Here is a 16,078-nt window from a genome sequence, read left to right as displayed (position 1 = left end):
CAGGCACATGATTAGGAGGAAAATACCTGAGTGACTCAGTTGCTCCTTTACAACAATAACCCATGCTTATGTGCTAGGCACTGGCACTAAGGGCTTTATATGTATTAATTTCATACTCTTAACAATCCTCTAGGCTGGTCGCGGGTGGCTAACGCCTGTAATCCCAGCACTTTGGGAGGCTGAGGCAGGTGGATCACCTGAGGTCAGGAGTTTGAGACCAGCCTGGCCAACATGGCAAAACCCCATCTCTACTAAAAATACAAAAATTTGCCAGGTGTGGTGATGCACACCTGTAATCCCAGCTACTCAGGAGGCTGAGACATGAGAATTGCTTGAACCTAGGAGGCAGAGGTTGCAGTGAGCTGAGATCATGCCACTGCCCTCCAGCCTGGGTGACAGAGCAAGACTCTGTCTCAAATAAAACACACGCACAAAAAAACCAAAAAACAATCCTCTAAGGTGGGTACTGTTGTCATCCCTATTTAACAGTTGAGGAAATGGAGCCACAAAGAGGTTAGGTGGCTTACCCATCACAACCTCAACTGGTAGTTGATGTAGCTATGATTCTTACCCACGTGGTCTGGCATCTGGTCCTTGCTTTTCAGCAGCATGCATTTCTGTCTCTCCCTGAAGGACAGTGCCACTTTATCTCACAAGTGCTGAGCTAAAACGTAACTGAGAGTTTATACTGTGTGGCACAGAGGAAAGGATGCCTGGAATGAATTAAAAAACTGGTTCCAGTCCTGGCTCAATCGCCATATTTTTACAGCTCTCTGAACAGGATTGGATCAGATTCTTTCCAACTCTGCACCACTCCTTAGCAGAGTAGGGATTTTATGTGCTGCCTCCTCTGAAATGGCATCTCCCCTACCCCCACCCTCCTTCTCTTTAAAGAGAACAGGAGACTCCCTTCTAGAGGGAAGGGCTTGGGACTAGGAAGCAGGAATCCTTCAATGCATGCTCCCTTCAGTTCCATCATCTAGGAAGAGCAGTGCTTTCTGGGTACAGGGATTCAGATATTTGCTTGGGCCTGGCGTAGCTCAGCCCTGCCCTCTAGCCTTCTTCTGGCTGCCAAGGCCTGACAGAGCTGTGAGTGGGCAGAGTTAAGGCAGGAAGAACCAATCAGGGAGAGAAGCTACTTGCGCTTGGTGCCTCCCTTTTGAACTGTTAGCTCTGAACGGCAATCCATAGAAGACAGCCATGGATTTCATCTTCTAGGAAGCCAGTTTCTGGATGAGGTAGCTGGCAACTTAGCCATGATTTGGTCCATCTGCTTTGGCTAGAAAACCAAGACTGAACTTATCTAGATTGGTCAGGGATCCCAGGGATCCTTAGAATATTTTGTGAAAGACCTTACCTTCACTGTCATGCACTCCAGCTAAAGACCAGCACTGTGCCCCTCCCACTTGATATGGATAATTCAGAATGAAGCAGGCTGACTTCAGTTCAAGGCAGTGATTTTTTTTTTGAGGGGGGCGGGGACTTCAAATTTTGTTAGCAATTGGGAACTGGAAACTGAGCTCTCCCTAGATGGTAGTCCTGCCTTGTATGTGATGAATGGCACCACTAAGTATCTCATGATGTTCGTGTCCCATTTCTAGATATTTTTCAGTGGGCTGAGGTGTTTCATTTATTTCTGGGGACTCAGCTCTCTCTTCAGGGTGACATGACTGGGATCAATCATTGAAAACTACTGGTGTTCACCGTGTTTCCTCTTCTGACTCTCCCACCTTCTCCAGTACCTCCCTCCTTTGTTGCATCTGATGAAGTACACGTTTCATCTTCAAAATAAAAATTTATTCAATCTGTAACAAGAACATTGAATCTGCACATTTGCGCACAAGTTCACATTTAAAAACAGTGGAGCATATCTGTAATTAAAAAATCTATGATACAAGTGGAACATCCCAACCACCAGGAAGATTAAGGAAGGAGATGAGACCACTCTATATTCTGCTTCAAATGCCTCAAAAATGTCCCAGAGATTCCAGGGAGCACCTGCTTTAATAAAACATGAGCATAAAAGTTTGGGGTGGCTTGGGGCAAAGGTAACAGTCAGAGGAGAGTCTTCTGGACTTGTTTTCCATGTTAGAACAAGTCCTACAAAACAAAGCAGAAAGAAAAAAAAAAAAAGAAAAGTAAAGGCACCTTTAGATATGCCAAGCAAACCAAAACCCAACAGAACATAAAAATCAAACATTTCCCTTTGGGCTTACTGATTGGGAAGCACTTCAGGGCCAGTTACCCAGTTTTTAGTTTGGGTATTAGCTCTATATGTGTACACAGGATGCTGCCACCAGCATTGCTTTGAGGACACAGATGGCAGCACCAGTCAAATGCCTCTTAAGGGATCTTCAAGGTGATTAAGGATGATTCCAGTTTAGAAATCCTATCCTAGATCTCTGGGGCACTGAGAAAATGAGGCTGGTTATCTTCTCATAGCAGGAGCCAGGGCCAGTCACCCTCCATTTCCAGGCTGGAAAAGTACAGAAGCACCTTGCAATAGCTCTTCATGACGTCAAGGGACCCCACACCCTGGGAGAAGGGTTAGGAGTGTGCAGCTTCCTGCTTTGGTGGCAGGCCTTTTCCTAAATGGGTGTCAGAGGAGTTGAGGCAGCAAATATGCCTGTGTCTAATACATGCCTTGATCTTTTAGTTTGGAAGGGAAAACAAAGTCCAAGATGCTTTTAAGTTGGATTGATGCTGAAACAGCTAAAATTTCATCTTATCCACCATCAAAAAGCAAAACAAAATTAAACAAAATGACACTAGCCATTCACCATTACAACCATCACTATAAGACACACCATCACTGAGGAAATGACAACTATTTCCATAGAGAGTGCTGGATGGGAGGGCAGGACACAGACGGAAGTCAGCTTCAGGGTATACCCACTTATTCACAAGGGCTGACCATGATGGCCCTGCTCTGCATGAGGACTCACAGGACAGCTAGGGCACTGATGCCTGCAGGACTGCATGGCCAACAAGATGATGCACATTTTAATATTCAAAATGTAAACCAAGTATCCACAAATAGTCCAAAAAAGCCAAAGAATGGCTTTACTTAAAAATTTTTAAATGCCCTTAAAAGTGACTTTTTGCATAATGCTTTCCTAAAAAAAGAACTCTCACAAAAACATTTTTACCAAACATGCCTAGATCACTTCAGAACTGAAATCCTCAGATGAAACAGGTGAACACTTCTGTGGCCTGCTACATCTCAGAAGCTTCTCATAGGAAGCTTTGAGTTTACCCAACAGCATCTGTCTGGGGGCTGTGAGCAGAGTACCTCAGAGCCTGAGGCACTGAGATCTTCAGGCTGTCCTTGGAGCTCTGGGTAGTTTGCAAAATGAGAAAGAGGAACTATCAGTAGGGATAAAGACACAGAACAAGGAAATCCATAACCCTGTCTCAAGCCTCCTCAGAACCAGGAAAATACTAAAGATCCTGAAGAGACTAAGATGATAGGAATGATCCCAAACATTTAGAATCTGAAAGGCAACTAAAATGAGGAGAGATGAATATTACGGTACTATAGTACTACATGTCTACTACAGTATCCATTACTCCTGGGTGTCTCCAAAAATCAAGAAAGGGTTGGGGTTTCCCTTTCTACTGACCAGGTTCAGCTCAAGTTCTGTATGCTCCTGGGGCTTTTACTCCATACACCAAAACATCAACTGTTTTTATATATGTACATATGTGTACACATGCACATACACTCCTCCAAAGTAAGTGAGAGTCTATGGTGGTTTAAAAAGAGAGAGAGAGAGAGGAGAGAGAGAGAGGCAGGCAGGCACTGGGCAAGAGTCAAAGTTTTTCCTATTCATCTTTGCCAGTCTATCAAATCTGCTGTTTCAGGTCAGGTCATGAACAAAAGAAAAGGGAAAGATGCCACTAGAGATTATAAAAGAGTCTGAAGAGAAGACAGTCTGGAAAGTCCTTGACAGTTCACTGCGCACCTCCCCTGGACACTGCTCAGCTATGTAAATAACCCAGGAACACCGAATTCTGGGAGTCTGAAAAGGCTGGCACAAACTCCTTGGCATGGTTGAATGACAGGTACTCTGTAGAAGATGTTTATTTAGGCAGGTAAATTAAATGATAAAAAAAGTAATTATAAAAAGGCAGAAAGACTTTCCTCTGCTCTTGAAAAATTTTTTCCCCACAGCATTAGTGGGTTTTGTCCCATCTTTGTTGTTATTTAATGCAGTGAGTGAACATTAAACACAGTGGAGGGGAGAAGAGGGAACAGTCCAAAACTTTGGTCCTGCTTGTACCTCTTAGTGTGTGGGATGTCATCATCGTAAGGGGTTACCACAAGTGGATGCCACTCTGTTAACTTCCAGGCAAATCCTCTCCCCACCCTGCCACAAGTTCCTGCCCTTCCCCATCATATTGGTGGTGGAACTGCTTCAAGAAGGCAGGGTATTCTACACGGAAGAGCTCTGGAAATCCATAACCCTGTCTCAAGCCTCCTCACATTGGTTCATACCACCTAACAAAACACTTTACAACACACAAATATCCAGGAATCACAAAACTGTGTGGATGATATACTTGAACATTCAAGGAAACTACTGAGCAACAGCACAGGGTACACATAATCACTACACCATAGAGACGCTTTTAGCAAGTGGTTTCTGTCCATCCTGCTTCCTGGCAGGGATGTCAGACCCAACCTTGGCTTCCACACAACTTCACAGCTCCTCTTAAGACCCAGTGGCCCCAGTCTACCTTTTCTGCATCTTTTGGGTCTCCCTGCCATCTGCCCCCACCAAACTCTGGCCTCTGACATCATGCTGACATTCTGTGCATTTGTATTTTCCTCAGTGCTGTGATAAGCCAAAAACCTGTCTCCAGTCTATACTCAGTCAATCCTCAGTAACGTGGACATCAACGAAAGCAAATCTGCAAGCCTCTTCAGTTTCAATGAGATGCAGAGGTGTTTCATGCTAGACTAAATCTGTTTTCTGTAAGAAGCTACAAGAGGCTTGTTTATGACACGCGCTGCTGCGTTAAGGATCTCCACAACAGTAGCAAAACGACAGCATCCTAAATGGAGTCACTGTGGGCACTTGCCCCTGGTTGAGGCCTCCCCTGTGGCCTTCAGCCTCTACTAGGAGCTTCCACTCTGGGCAACTCACATATACTTCCTGGCTGTGGTTGAGATACTGGCAAACAATGTTCTGGGATTTCAGTCTCACAGAGAAATCAGCTTTCAGTCACGCTGTGACCTAATGGGAGCCTTTAGGGGTGTCTCTGAGGAAGAAGTTACTAATGCATAATTTGGCAGGAGCTGGTGATTGGAAGTCTCCATTTAAACAACTACAGCCACCATCAACATATTGTACAGATTCCTATCAACACCCAACACTTTCATTTCTGGTGTCTGTGTGTTTTCCAGTTGCAACTCTACTCCTTCTTAAAAAGAATAAATCAAAATTACCCTACAACATGAACAAGACACTAAGACAGTGACAATATTATGTACATAAATACTGTGTACAAACTTTAGAGAAATGACAAACCTTCCAGGAAAAGGAAAAAAAAGTGTTAACAGTGATAATACCAAAAATAAAACGTTGCATTCAATGGATGTTAAACATATGTAACAATTCAAATATAATCTATGAAATTTAAAAAAATAGGCAGCATGGGGACAACAGCATGGGGAAGGAAAATAAACTGGAAGAAAATATGGCCATTAGACTCAGAAGGCCCAAAGAATTATTCAAGTAATGGAAGGGTTAAAACCCTACATACATATTCATTTTACAAGAACACACTGACTTTCGATTGCTGCTTTTCAAACATGTCACTGTTGTTTTCAGTTGGGAGGACACTGCAGAGCACATTTTTCTGGCAGTGAGAGCCAAGATGCCCATCTGTGTGGATCCCACCAACCCAGCAGTTTCTGGGCAGCAGCCTCTCCACCCCCAACTTTATGTCTTCCTCCTCTTATCATGCTTTCCTCTACAGAAGACCACTTGGATTTCATTTGGGGTCCTGTTTTAATTTCAAAAATAATTTTCTTGGGAAAAAAACTATATGATAAATTTGCAGAGCCAGCCATTATCATGTCTTACTGTAACAATACACTCTGGAATACCGGAAGACCCTCTTTTAAAGCAAAGCGGAACCTGCCTCCTTCAGGAACTCTAAAGAGCTGCGGCTGGATGAAGGCTGAGAGCCCTCTGACCTCTGGCTGCCCTTTAGCCCATTCGATGCCTCAGGTCTGGAAACCAAACCATCATCACAAAGGCAGGGGAACATCTCCAATCCCCAGCTTTATCTCCACCCCTCCGAATCTGCTTCCTTCCCTCAATCAAGAAACCATGCCTTTTCTCAGAGGGCAAAATGAGAAGCAGGTGGCAGCTGACTGAAAAACAGCAATTTGCCTTTGATAAAGGTGTTCTCTGAAAATGACTTTTTTGAGGTTTGATTTTTTTAAATAAAAAATGATAAACGGTCTTGCCATCCAGATCAATCTCTCTTTCCCCTTACATATACACACACATACACACTAAAAAACCCAAACCCTGCATGCGCCAGAAACAGTAAAATGACCAAAATATTATAAAATTAACCAATAAAGTGCATGTTCCTTACATATTACACCTGCCCCTTTTACAAACATTTCTTCTAGAAAGTCACATGTGTAGGCTCAGAATCACATGGTATTATAGAAGGGGTTGGTTGTCCGTTTTTTGTCATTTGCCTTTTTCAGTCTCCTAAGGGGATGAGTTCTGCCGTGTTGCTGACGGGGTGCCACGGCCAGCCCTGGAGCTGGGCATGCACACTGCAGTCCCTGGGTCTGTAGCACGGGAAGGCCTCCTTCAGAACTAGTCAATTCAAGTCCTGCCCTGGGGAGCAAATACTGCTGACTAGAACCAAATTCTTTGGCATACTGCACAAGGGGCCTCTCCACTGGCTTGCTCTGCACAATACACTCTGTTGTTGTGAGTTGTTCTACAAAAGACTTGGTGGGCTCTGGGTTGTGGGGGGCACCTGGGTTTTCTAGGGACTCTTGGTCCTCCATCGCGTGCATGCCTGAGTCTGTTCTGAGGAAAGGCTGAAGCAGTTTGAGATGAGGGGATTCACAGGAGGCAGGCTCCCTCTCTGGTAAGCAGTCTTTACAGAGGTCCAAGTAACCTAATTTGGCGAGAGAAGCTGAGCGCCTCATTTGGGATGGTTTGGTGAGCCCTGCCTGGAAAACCACTCGAGACTCGATTTCTTTAGTACGCTCCTTCACCACACCGGGGCTGTGGCTGAGACTCTTTATGCTTTCACTACTAGAGCTATGTGGGAGTCGACAGGCTACAGGCAATGGGTCCATTTTCTCCTGTAACTCCCCAGTGTTGTCACCAAGTTTGCTAATTAAACTTAGGTCTGCGCTACTTAGCTGGGAGTCCTTACATGGCACCTCACTGCCACTGGAGAGAGGGCTCTCCTGACTTTCTTCCCAGCTAACCTGTTCTGCAGAGGGCTCATCTGTGGTGCTGCTCTGCTCTGTGAAGCCCTCCAGGTGAACCATAGTCTGGGGATGCAGGTAATCCAAACTGGCAGACAGTAAATGGGTTGTATGACTGACAAAAGGTGCTGCTGTCTCCAGGGCTGTGGACAGGCTGCTGCCTCTGTCTTCAGGGCTACTCAGGATGGAGGTCGGATGGTCAGTGGGTCTGTTGTGCTCAGGGGAGGAAGAATGAGGCAGAGGTAGCACTTGGGGGTGCAGAGAAACCTGGTTGGGGTCCAGAGTCCTGTTTAGATTTTCATCCAGTGTGCAGAGCACAGTGACAGATTTTTCCATGTTCACTTTCCTCAGCCCTTGCTCTCCGCTCTTCTCACCGGTGGCTATTTCACTCCCTGGCCCAGTGTGATTGGGTGATGTAACTATGTGGGTATATTCAATGATTTCTACCCTCTTGGGAAGGGGAAGAGGGACTGCCTGTGTTTCAGACTCCTGGTATGGAATCACAGTCCTCAGATCCTTCAGGACTCCTTCCTGCTGTGTTCCAGTATCTGACCCTGGGTCCTCCTGAGGATCTGGCAAGTGGTCAAACTCCAGCACCTTGGGAGCTGGAACAGTGGCATTCTGCTCAGAATGGGACAGTGAGCCAGCCTCAGACCCACTGTATTTCCCTTTGCCTTTGCTCATTTCTGGTTCCTTGAGGACAAATGAATGTTCTGGGGGGGCTTCATCACTTTTCCCTTTTGGTGCTAGGTCTGCCACAGAAGAATCATTCTTTGAATTCTTACGAGTGGACAATGAGGTACATGTTGGGGCAGCACCATGATGCTCTTGCTCCTGCCGTAAGCGCTCTTCGAACTCCAAGGTGGCTCGCCTCACAGACCCAGGGTACCACTTGGCACCTGGGTGCATCCCTGAGCCCTGGAGCTCTTGTTCCCCCTCAGCTGGTTCCCCTTCTTCCAAGTCTGCTATAGATGAGTGTGTGGTTAGGCAGCCTTCTGGGGTGCACATCCCTGAGTCTTTGGCTAGTTCAGGCTGGGCTGTGCAGGAGCTCTCATCTTGCTCCATATGTCCAGGTTTGTTCTCTGGAGTCTGGGCCCTCTCAAGGAGCAGCTCATGGATGCTGTTCTTCTTTGGTGTATGGCATGGGTTGGGTAAGATGTCTCCTTTCAGTTGAATCTGCCCAACTCCTTGACTGATGGACTCAATTTCAGTGACAATTTCTTTGACTGAAATTGCATTTTCCGAGTGAGACTGCATGAAGATGTCTGGGCTGACCAGTTCTGAAATTGCCTAAGAAGAGAAAGTAGTGAGAAGATTATGGCAAACTGTAGTCTAATTGAAAATTCTGGATTTTCTGCTTATTAATCCTCTGATCCAGGACAACCTATCTGACTATGAGAATACAAATCATGGAGTGCCTGGGACCACACTCTGCCCATCTGTTTTGTCAGACTACAAGAAAAAACTGGATTCATCAAGGCTAGACATAACATTTGTTATAGCTTGTGTTACTCTCTACTAAACTTTCTGTTCTGTTTACTCAAGCAGAATTCCAATCCAATACTTTGCTCCCAAATGAACAGCAAATATTTTTGGAGGCTCCTATAATCTATATTTTCCTAAGACTATGAGCCTCCAGGATTCAGGCCATATTGTAGTAAATGAAACCTTTACCCCGTGGCCTATCAACTTCTAGTTTGATCCTAACCTATCTGAGGGAAAGAGTTCCATTTAAGGGCTAAGATATGTCCTTAGATATGTCCCAGTGATAGAGCAAGATGGACGAGGCTATCACCTGATGTCTGATTTGGAGACTCACTGCTCTCTTCACTCCTCTGTCTTGCTAGCTTTCACCCACATCCTCTCACTGCTTCCCCTAGCAGCAATATCCCAGTACCTACAAGCAGGGAGAATGCACTGTCTGACTACATAATCTCTAAGTTTCACATGGTTCCTTCTGGGAAAGGTTTACTTGGCTTACACAGCCACATGCCTTAGCAAACTTAGAAACCATAACTCTCTAATATTTTACTATTTTACCAGCTATAAATTCTCAGGTGGATTTAGAACAAGGCCAAAGAATACTGACCAATGCAAAATCAGGTCCTACTGTAAAAAAAACAAAAGAATCTCAAAATCTGGGAATAGCCCTTGGACACCTCTTAAAGTAGTATCATTATGAGTATCAATCTAGTTAACATTTTTATAAGCCTTCAAAGTATATTTCCCTGGAACTGTTCTGGTTTTTCTCCCTCAAAAGAGAGTCAGAGTTAGTACAATCTAACAAGGTCAGTAATGCCTTTGGGGGAAATGTGCCATGACATCAGGCAGAGGCAAACTTGCCATGAATGGGAGAGAAGCCACAGTGGGCCCAGTATGTGCATGGGCCATGGAGGGAGGGCTCATATGACCAGGGACTTTGCAGAAAAGCTATTTCTGTCAGTGCTGCTACAGTCAATGGTCCAAAGGAGAGCACAAGCATCCTGCCTTCTCAGTAGAAGGGAAACAGGGGCACAGCTTTGCGTGTGGTGAAAAGACAGAAGCAGAGTCAAGAATCACAGTGGGGTAGTTAAGGAGAGAGAACAAATCGTTAACGGACAAAGTGGTAAATATAAGCAGACAGACATCAGGAGAGGCAAAGAATCTATGACTAGCTCCACTAATCATTAAGTGAAGTTTGGTATGTTAGAGTAAATCTGTCACAGTTTATTTCCCAACTACTGTATTGTAATGATTTAAGACACTGCTGTATATAAGATGTCAGAAGTGTCAAAATATGAGTAAGTATGAGTCTTAGAATTGATGCGATATAGTGATTCTTTTCCTGGTTTGAGATGGCTTGTAAGAGCTCCTATGCCACAAAGAAGAATCTTAGGATTCTGTCTGCTGGCAAATTCATTTCCTTTTGATTATTATTATTATTATTATTATTATTATTACTATTTTTTGAGACAGAGTCTTGCTCTGTTGCCAGGCTGGAGTGCAGTGGCATGATCTCAGCTCACTGCAACCTCCACCTCCTGGGTTCCAGCAATTCTCCTGCCTCAGCCTCCCAAGTAGCTGGGACTACAGGTGCGCGCCACCACGCCCAGCTCATTTTTGTATTTTTAGTAGAGATGGGGTTTCACCATGTTGGCCAGGATGGTCTTGATCTCTTGACCTCGTGATCCGCCTGCATCAGCCTCCCAAAGTGCTGGGATTACAGGCGTGAGCCACTGCGCCTGGCCTTCCCCTTGATTCTTGAGTACCACAGCACTGGAGATGAAGAAGTCAGGTACATTATTATTATGATATTTTTGAGACAGTCACACTCTGTCATCCAAGCTGGAGTGCAGTGGCACGACCTCGGCTCCCTGCAATCTCTGTCTCCTGGGTTCAAGTGATTCTCCTGCCTCAGCCTCCTGAGTAGCTGGGATTATAGGCATGCGCCACCACACCCCAGCTAATTTTTGTATTTTTTGTAGAGACAGGGTTTCACCATGTTGGTCAGTCTGGTCTCAAACTCCTGACCTTGTGATCTGCCCGCCTTGGCCTCCCAAAGCGCTGGGATTACAGGCGTGAGCCACCGTGCCCGGCCAGCACATTATTAATAGCAGGAACTCAGCATGGGAAGCAGTTGCTACTGTAACAGCTATTTACACATGTCTAGTCTTTGACTTTTCTGAGACAATAAGAATTTCCCAAACAAATCTATCTTCTCAGAGACACAGCTCTCACTCAGGCAGCATCTGAGTCCCTGGCATTTCTTTGGTAAGATCTGATATTAACTGCGTATCTTTGGACTTCTTTTTTTTTTGAGACAAGAGTCTTGCTCTGTCGCCCAGGCTGGAGTGCAGTGGCACAATCTCGGCTCACTGCAAGCTCCGCCTCCTGGGTTCACACCATTCTCCTGCCTCAGCCTCCCGAGTAGCTGGGACTACAGGCGCCCGCCACCACGCCCGGCTAATTTTTTGTATTTTCAGTAGAGACGGGGTTTCACTGTGGTCTCGATCTCCTGACCTTGTGATCTGCCCGCCTTGGCCTCCCAAAGTGCTGGGATTACAGGTGTGAGCCACCGCGCCTGGCCATCTTTGGACTTCTCGTTGTTCAGCCAGGACACTTGTTTTTGGCTCACTCCTTCCTCTGTCATCCCCTCTTAGAAGTGCTTCCAATGACACCAGAAAGGTAAATTCCCAAAAGGCAAATTATTTAAAAAATATTTAAACCCTAAGTTTTCAAGGAAAACCTCAGCCAGACTCTCCATCAAAAACAAACATAACATAGTCCCAAATACTTTACCTTTGAAGAGAACTTCATTAGGTGGAAAACTATAAAGACAGTTTTTACCTTTGACTGTTCCTCATCCATTGAAGATTCTTCTGATGCATGGGGAGTATTACTCAAAGAGCTGCTTCTCTGGTCATCAGCTGTCACTTTGGAAGGGGCTACTTCTACCACTGACAGTCGACAGCTCTCATTCCTTCCTCCACCCAGTTCCTCCATCCTTGAATGGGAAAAAGATCGTGACCGGGTTTCTTGGGAGAGCTCCACAAACTTCTCTAGGGCACTAAAAAAGTCAATGCGATCTGTACTGAAATCTGAGATTTCAGTCTGGCAACTGGGTTGGGGGCTTGGTGACTCAGGATCAGGGGACATGGGGAGGTCTTTCAGTGGAGATGTCAATTCTTCCATAGGCAGTAGGTGGACATTCATGTCTGCTTTCAGTGCATCTGTCTCCAAATCTTCCACTGTTAAGTCTGGAAACTTGTTGGCCATTTCTGGGACATGTCCAGGCTGAATTAAGGCTTTGGATGCATGGCAATTGTCGAGAGGAAATTTTGATTCATTCAGACAACACCCTGATGAGCATCCATTGATGTCATTTAAGTTTAATTCATCCTCAATCTGTCCAGCATGAAATTCCCTAGAAGTAAACTCCAAGCAGATCATTCTTTCTTTGGTACACAGGCCTTTCTGATTTGCATCTTGTGGGACCATATGTTCCACAAAGACAGGAGGTATGGGTGGGTGACTCTCCATGGTCTTCACCTCAGCAATCTGGTCTGCTGAGGTGGTGATCTCCTTCTTGTTGAGTTCTAGCCCAGGTTTGCAGATGGGTTCGTGGTGGTCTGAGAGGTCACTATCTGAATGAGATCTCCATAGTTTGTTATGCCGCTGTTTGCTGTGGAGGACATACACAGGAAGTCTCTTAATCTGGTTTGTAAAGATAATCAACACCCTCCCAGGAAAACACTCCCAGATAAATCTTAACTTGTAAAAATGCTTTGTTATTGCTCAATGGAACTAGGCAATAAACGTTTGAAAAGACACTCAATTTAATAGCAAAAAACAAAGCAAAACAACAACAAATGAGTGTGAGTTTTTTTTACCTATCAGTCTGACAGGAATTAAAATGGTTGGTAACAGCCAGTGTTGATGATGGTATGGCTAAACAAGCCCTCTCATATACTGGTAGGAGGAGTGTGAATTCAGAATTTTTGTTTTTTGTTTTCTTCAGAGTCTCACTTTGTTGCCTAGGCTGCAGTGCAGCGGCTTACTGCAACCTCCGCCTCCCAGGTTCAAGCAATTCTCCCACCTCAGCCTCCCGAGTAGCTGGGATTACAGGAACATGCCACCATGCCTGGCTAATTTTTGTATTTTTAGTAGAGATGGGGTTTCGCCATGTTGACCAGGCTGGTCTTGAACTTCTGACCTCGAGTGATCTGCCCACATTGGCCCCCCACCACACCCAGCTGAACTGTAGATTTTAAAGACTGAAATCTGGCAATAGCTCTCCAAATTTAACCCTTTAACCAACAATTCTTCCTTAATACATTTTTCTTGGAGGAATACTACTGCAAGTACACACAGATATCCATATGGCCAGGTAAGGTGGCTCACGCCTGTAATCTCAGCACTTCATGGGAGGCCGAGGCGGGCAGATCGCTTGAGCCCAGAAGTTCGAGACCAGCCTGGGCAACATGGTAAAACTCCATCTGTACAAAAATATAAAAAATTATCCAGGTGTGGTGGCGTATGACTGTAGTCTTAGCTACTCAGGGGGCTGAGGTGGGAGGATTGCTTGAGCCCAGGAGGGTGAGGATGCAGTGAGCTGAGATTGCGCCACTGCACCCAGCCTGGGTGACTGAGTGATACCTTGTCTCAAAAAAAAAAATAAAAAATAAAAATAAAGAAAGATATATAAAGATATTTACTGGCCGGCTGCCGTGGCTCATGCCTGTAATCCCAGCACTTTGGGAGGCTAAGGCAGGCGGATCGCTTGAGGTCAGGAGTTCGAGACCAGCCTGGCCAACATGGTGAAACCCCGTCTCTACTAAAAATACAAAAATTAGCTGGGCGTGGTAGCGGGCACCTGTAATCCCAGCTACTCGGGAGGCTGAGACAGGAGAACTCCTTGAACCCAGGAGGCAGAGGTTGCAGTGGGCCGAGATTGCACCAATGCACTCCAGCCTGGGTGACACAGCGAGACTCCATCTCAAATAAACAAACAAATAAACAAAAAAAGATATTTACTATGACACTATTTGTGATACTAAAAGATGAGACACCAAACAACAACAAAAAAGGATTTACGTTATAATCCATACAACTATATGCTGTGAAGCTGTTAAAAGCTGTCAGGTCTACAGAAATCTTCTGTGATAAGAAAAAAAAAAATAAAACTAAAAGGAAAAAAAAACCTGTCAGGAATCTTAGCGGAATGATATACAAGGTATACTATTCAGGAAAAAAAAAAAACCTCAAACACATTTGAAATTAGTGTCTATGTTAGAATAATATAGGAAAAAATCTGGAGGAACATCACCAAACTGATAATAGTGATTCTTTCAAGAAAGGTAGAAATACTTCTGGGGAAGGCTTTTACTTTCTATATTTTACACACACACACACACACACACACACACACAGAGAGACAGGGTCTCACACTGCCACCAGGCTGGAGTGCAGTGAAACGATCAGAGCTCACTGCACCCTCAACCTCCTGGGCTCAGGTGATTCTCCTGCCTCAGCCTTCTTAGTAGTAGCTGGGACTACAGGTGTTTGCCACCACGCCTGGCTGATTTTTTTATTTTTTTTTTTGTGGAGATGGGGGTCTCACTATGTTGCCCAGGCTGGTCTTGAACGCCTGGGTTTAAGTGATTCTCCTGCCTTGGCCTCAGGGATTATTGGAGTGAGCCACCAAGCCTGGCCTCTATATTTTTACAATTTTTGAATTTAAAAAATGGGCATGTTTAACAATTATAATCAGAAAAAAACCTACTAAAATCAAAACATACAAGTAACACAAAGGGAATACTCTGTTGGAACCTATTACCAAGTCCTCATAACTGGGATGAAGAGCTGATGTAGGATTAATGACTGACAAGGGGGCATGAGGAGCATGGTAAGCATTCTGGAATCAGAAAGCAAAGGAAGGGCTAGTAAATTTGGAGAGAAAGCTTAGTAACAGAATGAAGGGAATAGCATAAAGGATAGGCCCTTTCAGAAGAATCTCTGGGTAAAAATCATTAAGCTAAGGAGACACGTGGAAAAAGCAGGTGGGCCAAAGGAAGGCTCCCCTCCATCACCATTTTATGAAAGAGGTCTGAGGTAGGGAGGAGATTTCATTTCAAACCACACACTCTTAAACAGTTCCCAAAACCCCAGCCAAAAAGAGAAAGGTGGCCCTTTTGTTGGTCAGGTTCATCTGCCCAGGAAACAGGTCACTAAGTATGGTCCTTGGGGGTGTGGTCTCCATGACTTACAAGCTGATGAGGAGTTACCAAACCGCAGGGTGGAATGGGAAACTCAGCCCAAAACAACTTGCCCTGGGCTCCGGGCCACGCCTGGGCTCTGCCGAGTCATGCTCAGGCGCCTGCACTAATGTGACCCCCTGTTTGTTCTCAACTCTGCACCTGCTCTCAGCTCCCCCTGCCTGTCTGCTGCTTGGGTGGGGCTCTCTCTGACTCATGCCTGCACAGCAAAGGGGTGCTTTCCTGGGAAGGAGCAGGTCAATCTTTTTATGAAGACAAGCTGTAATCAATCAGCTGGGTATAAGATGGGGTTTTCACCCTTTCCAAGCTGCATGAGCTCCAGCCACCCCTAGGAGGAGACAACATATCACGCATCTCAAGTGAGTGGTTGTGGGGAGGGGCAAGCTGACTGTTTGGATAGGTGGGGCCTAAGTTGTACATTATGACCAACTGAGGCCAGTGGTTTCCTTTTAAAGTTTCTTCTCTTATATGCAGACATCCTCGTTTCCTGAAATAAATATGAGTGTATTCCCCAATTTCTATCCCTCACCTATCATGAGGATGTTCAAACCTGCACCAGCTTCTCTCACCCACCATAGTAGGACAATGCCTGGGATGCAAATCACTGGGAAGACCTCTCAGGGGGTGGCTGTTTTCACTCTTCTAATAACAGAACAGGCAAAATGAGAAGTTTAATGATCCCAATAATCCTCCAAAGTATGTTTTTGCTTTTTTTTTTTTTTTTTTTGAGACGGAGTCTCGCTCTGTCGCCCAGGCTGGAGTGCAGTGGCGTGATCTCGGCTCACTGCAAGCTCCACTTCCCGGGTTCACGCCATTCTCCTGCCTCAGCCTCCTGAGTAGCTGGGAC

At 45.2% G+C, this 16,078-nt stretch overlaps 1 protein-coding gene across 8 annotated transcripts in view; it reads right to left on the bottom strand.

Annotated features, from left to right (window-relative positions):
* Positions 1–1,775: 1,775 nt before the first annotated feature.
* The window catches only part of SSH2 (slingshot protein phosphatase 2), a 305,334-nt gene continuing 291,031 nt past the window's right edge, over positions 1,776–16,078 (bottom strand). For all 8 annotated transcript variants that reach the window (XM_031010769.3, XM_031010771.3, XM_055388581.2 and 5 more), the window contains 2 exons: positions 11,804–12,638; positions 1,776–8,767 (listed from right to left, as the gene is read on the bottom strand). In XM_031010769.3, coding sequence (XP_030866629.2) covers positions 6,677–8,767; positions 11,804–12,638 — 2,926 coding nt within the window. In that variant the 3' untranslated portion in view covers positions 1,776–6,676. The remainder of the gene's footprint in view (positions 8,768–11,803; positions 12,639–16,078) is intronic.

Source organism: Gorilla gorilla, chromosome 4, assembly GCF_029281585.2.
Source record: "Gorilla gorilla gorilla isolate KB3781 chromosome 4, NHGRI_mGorGor1-v2.1_pri, whole genome shotgun sequence".
NCBI lineage: Eukaryota > Metazoa > Chordata > Mammalia > Primates > Hominidae > Gorilla > Gorilla gorilla.
The sequence above is the reverse complement of the archived record's forward strand: the minus strand, read 5'-3'. Positions and strand labels throughout refer to the sequence as shown.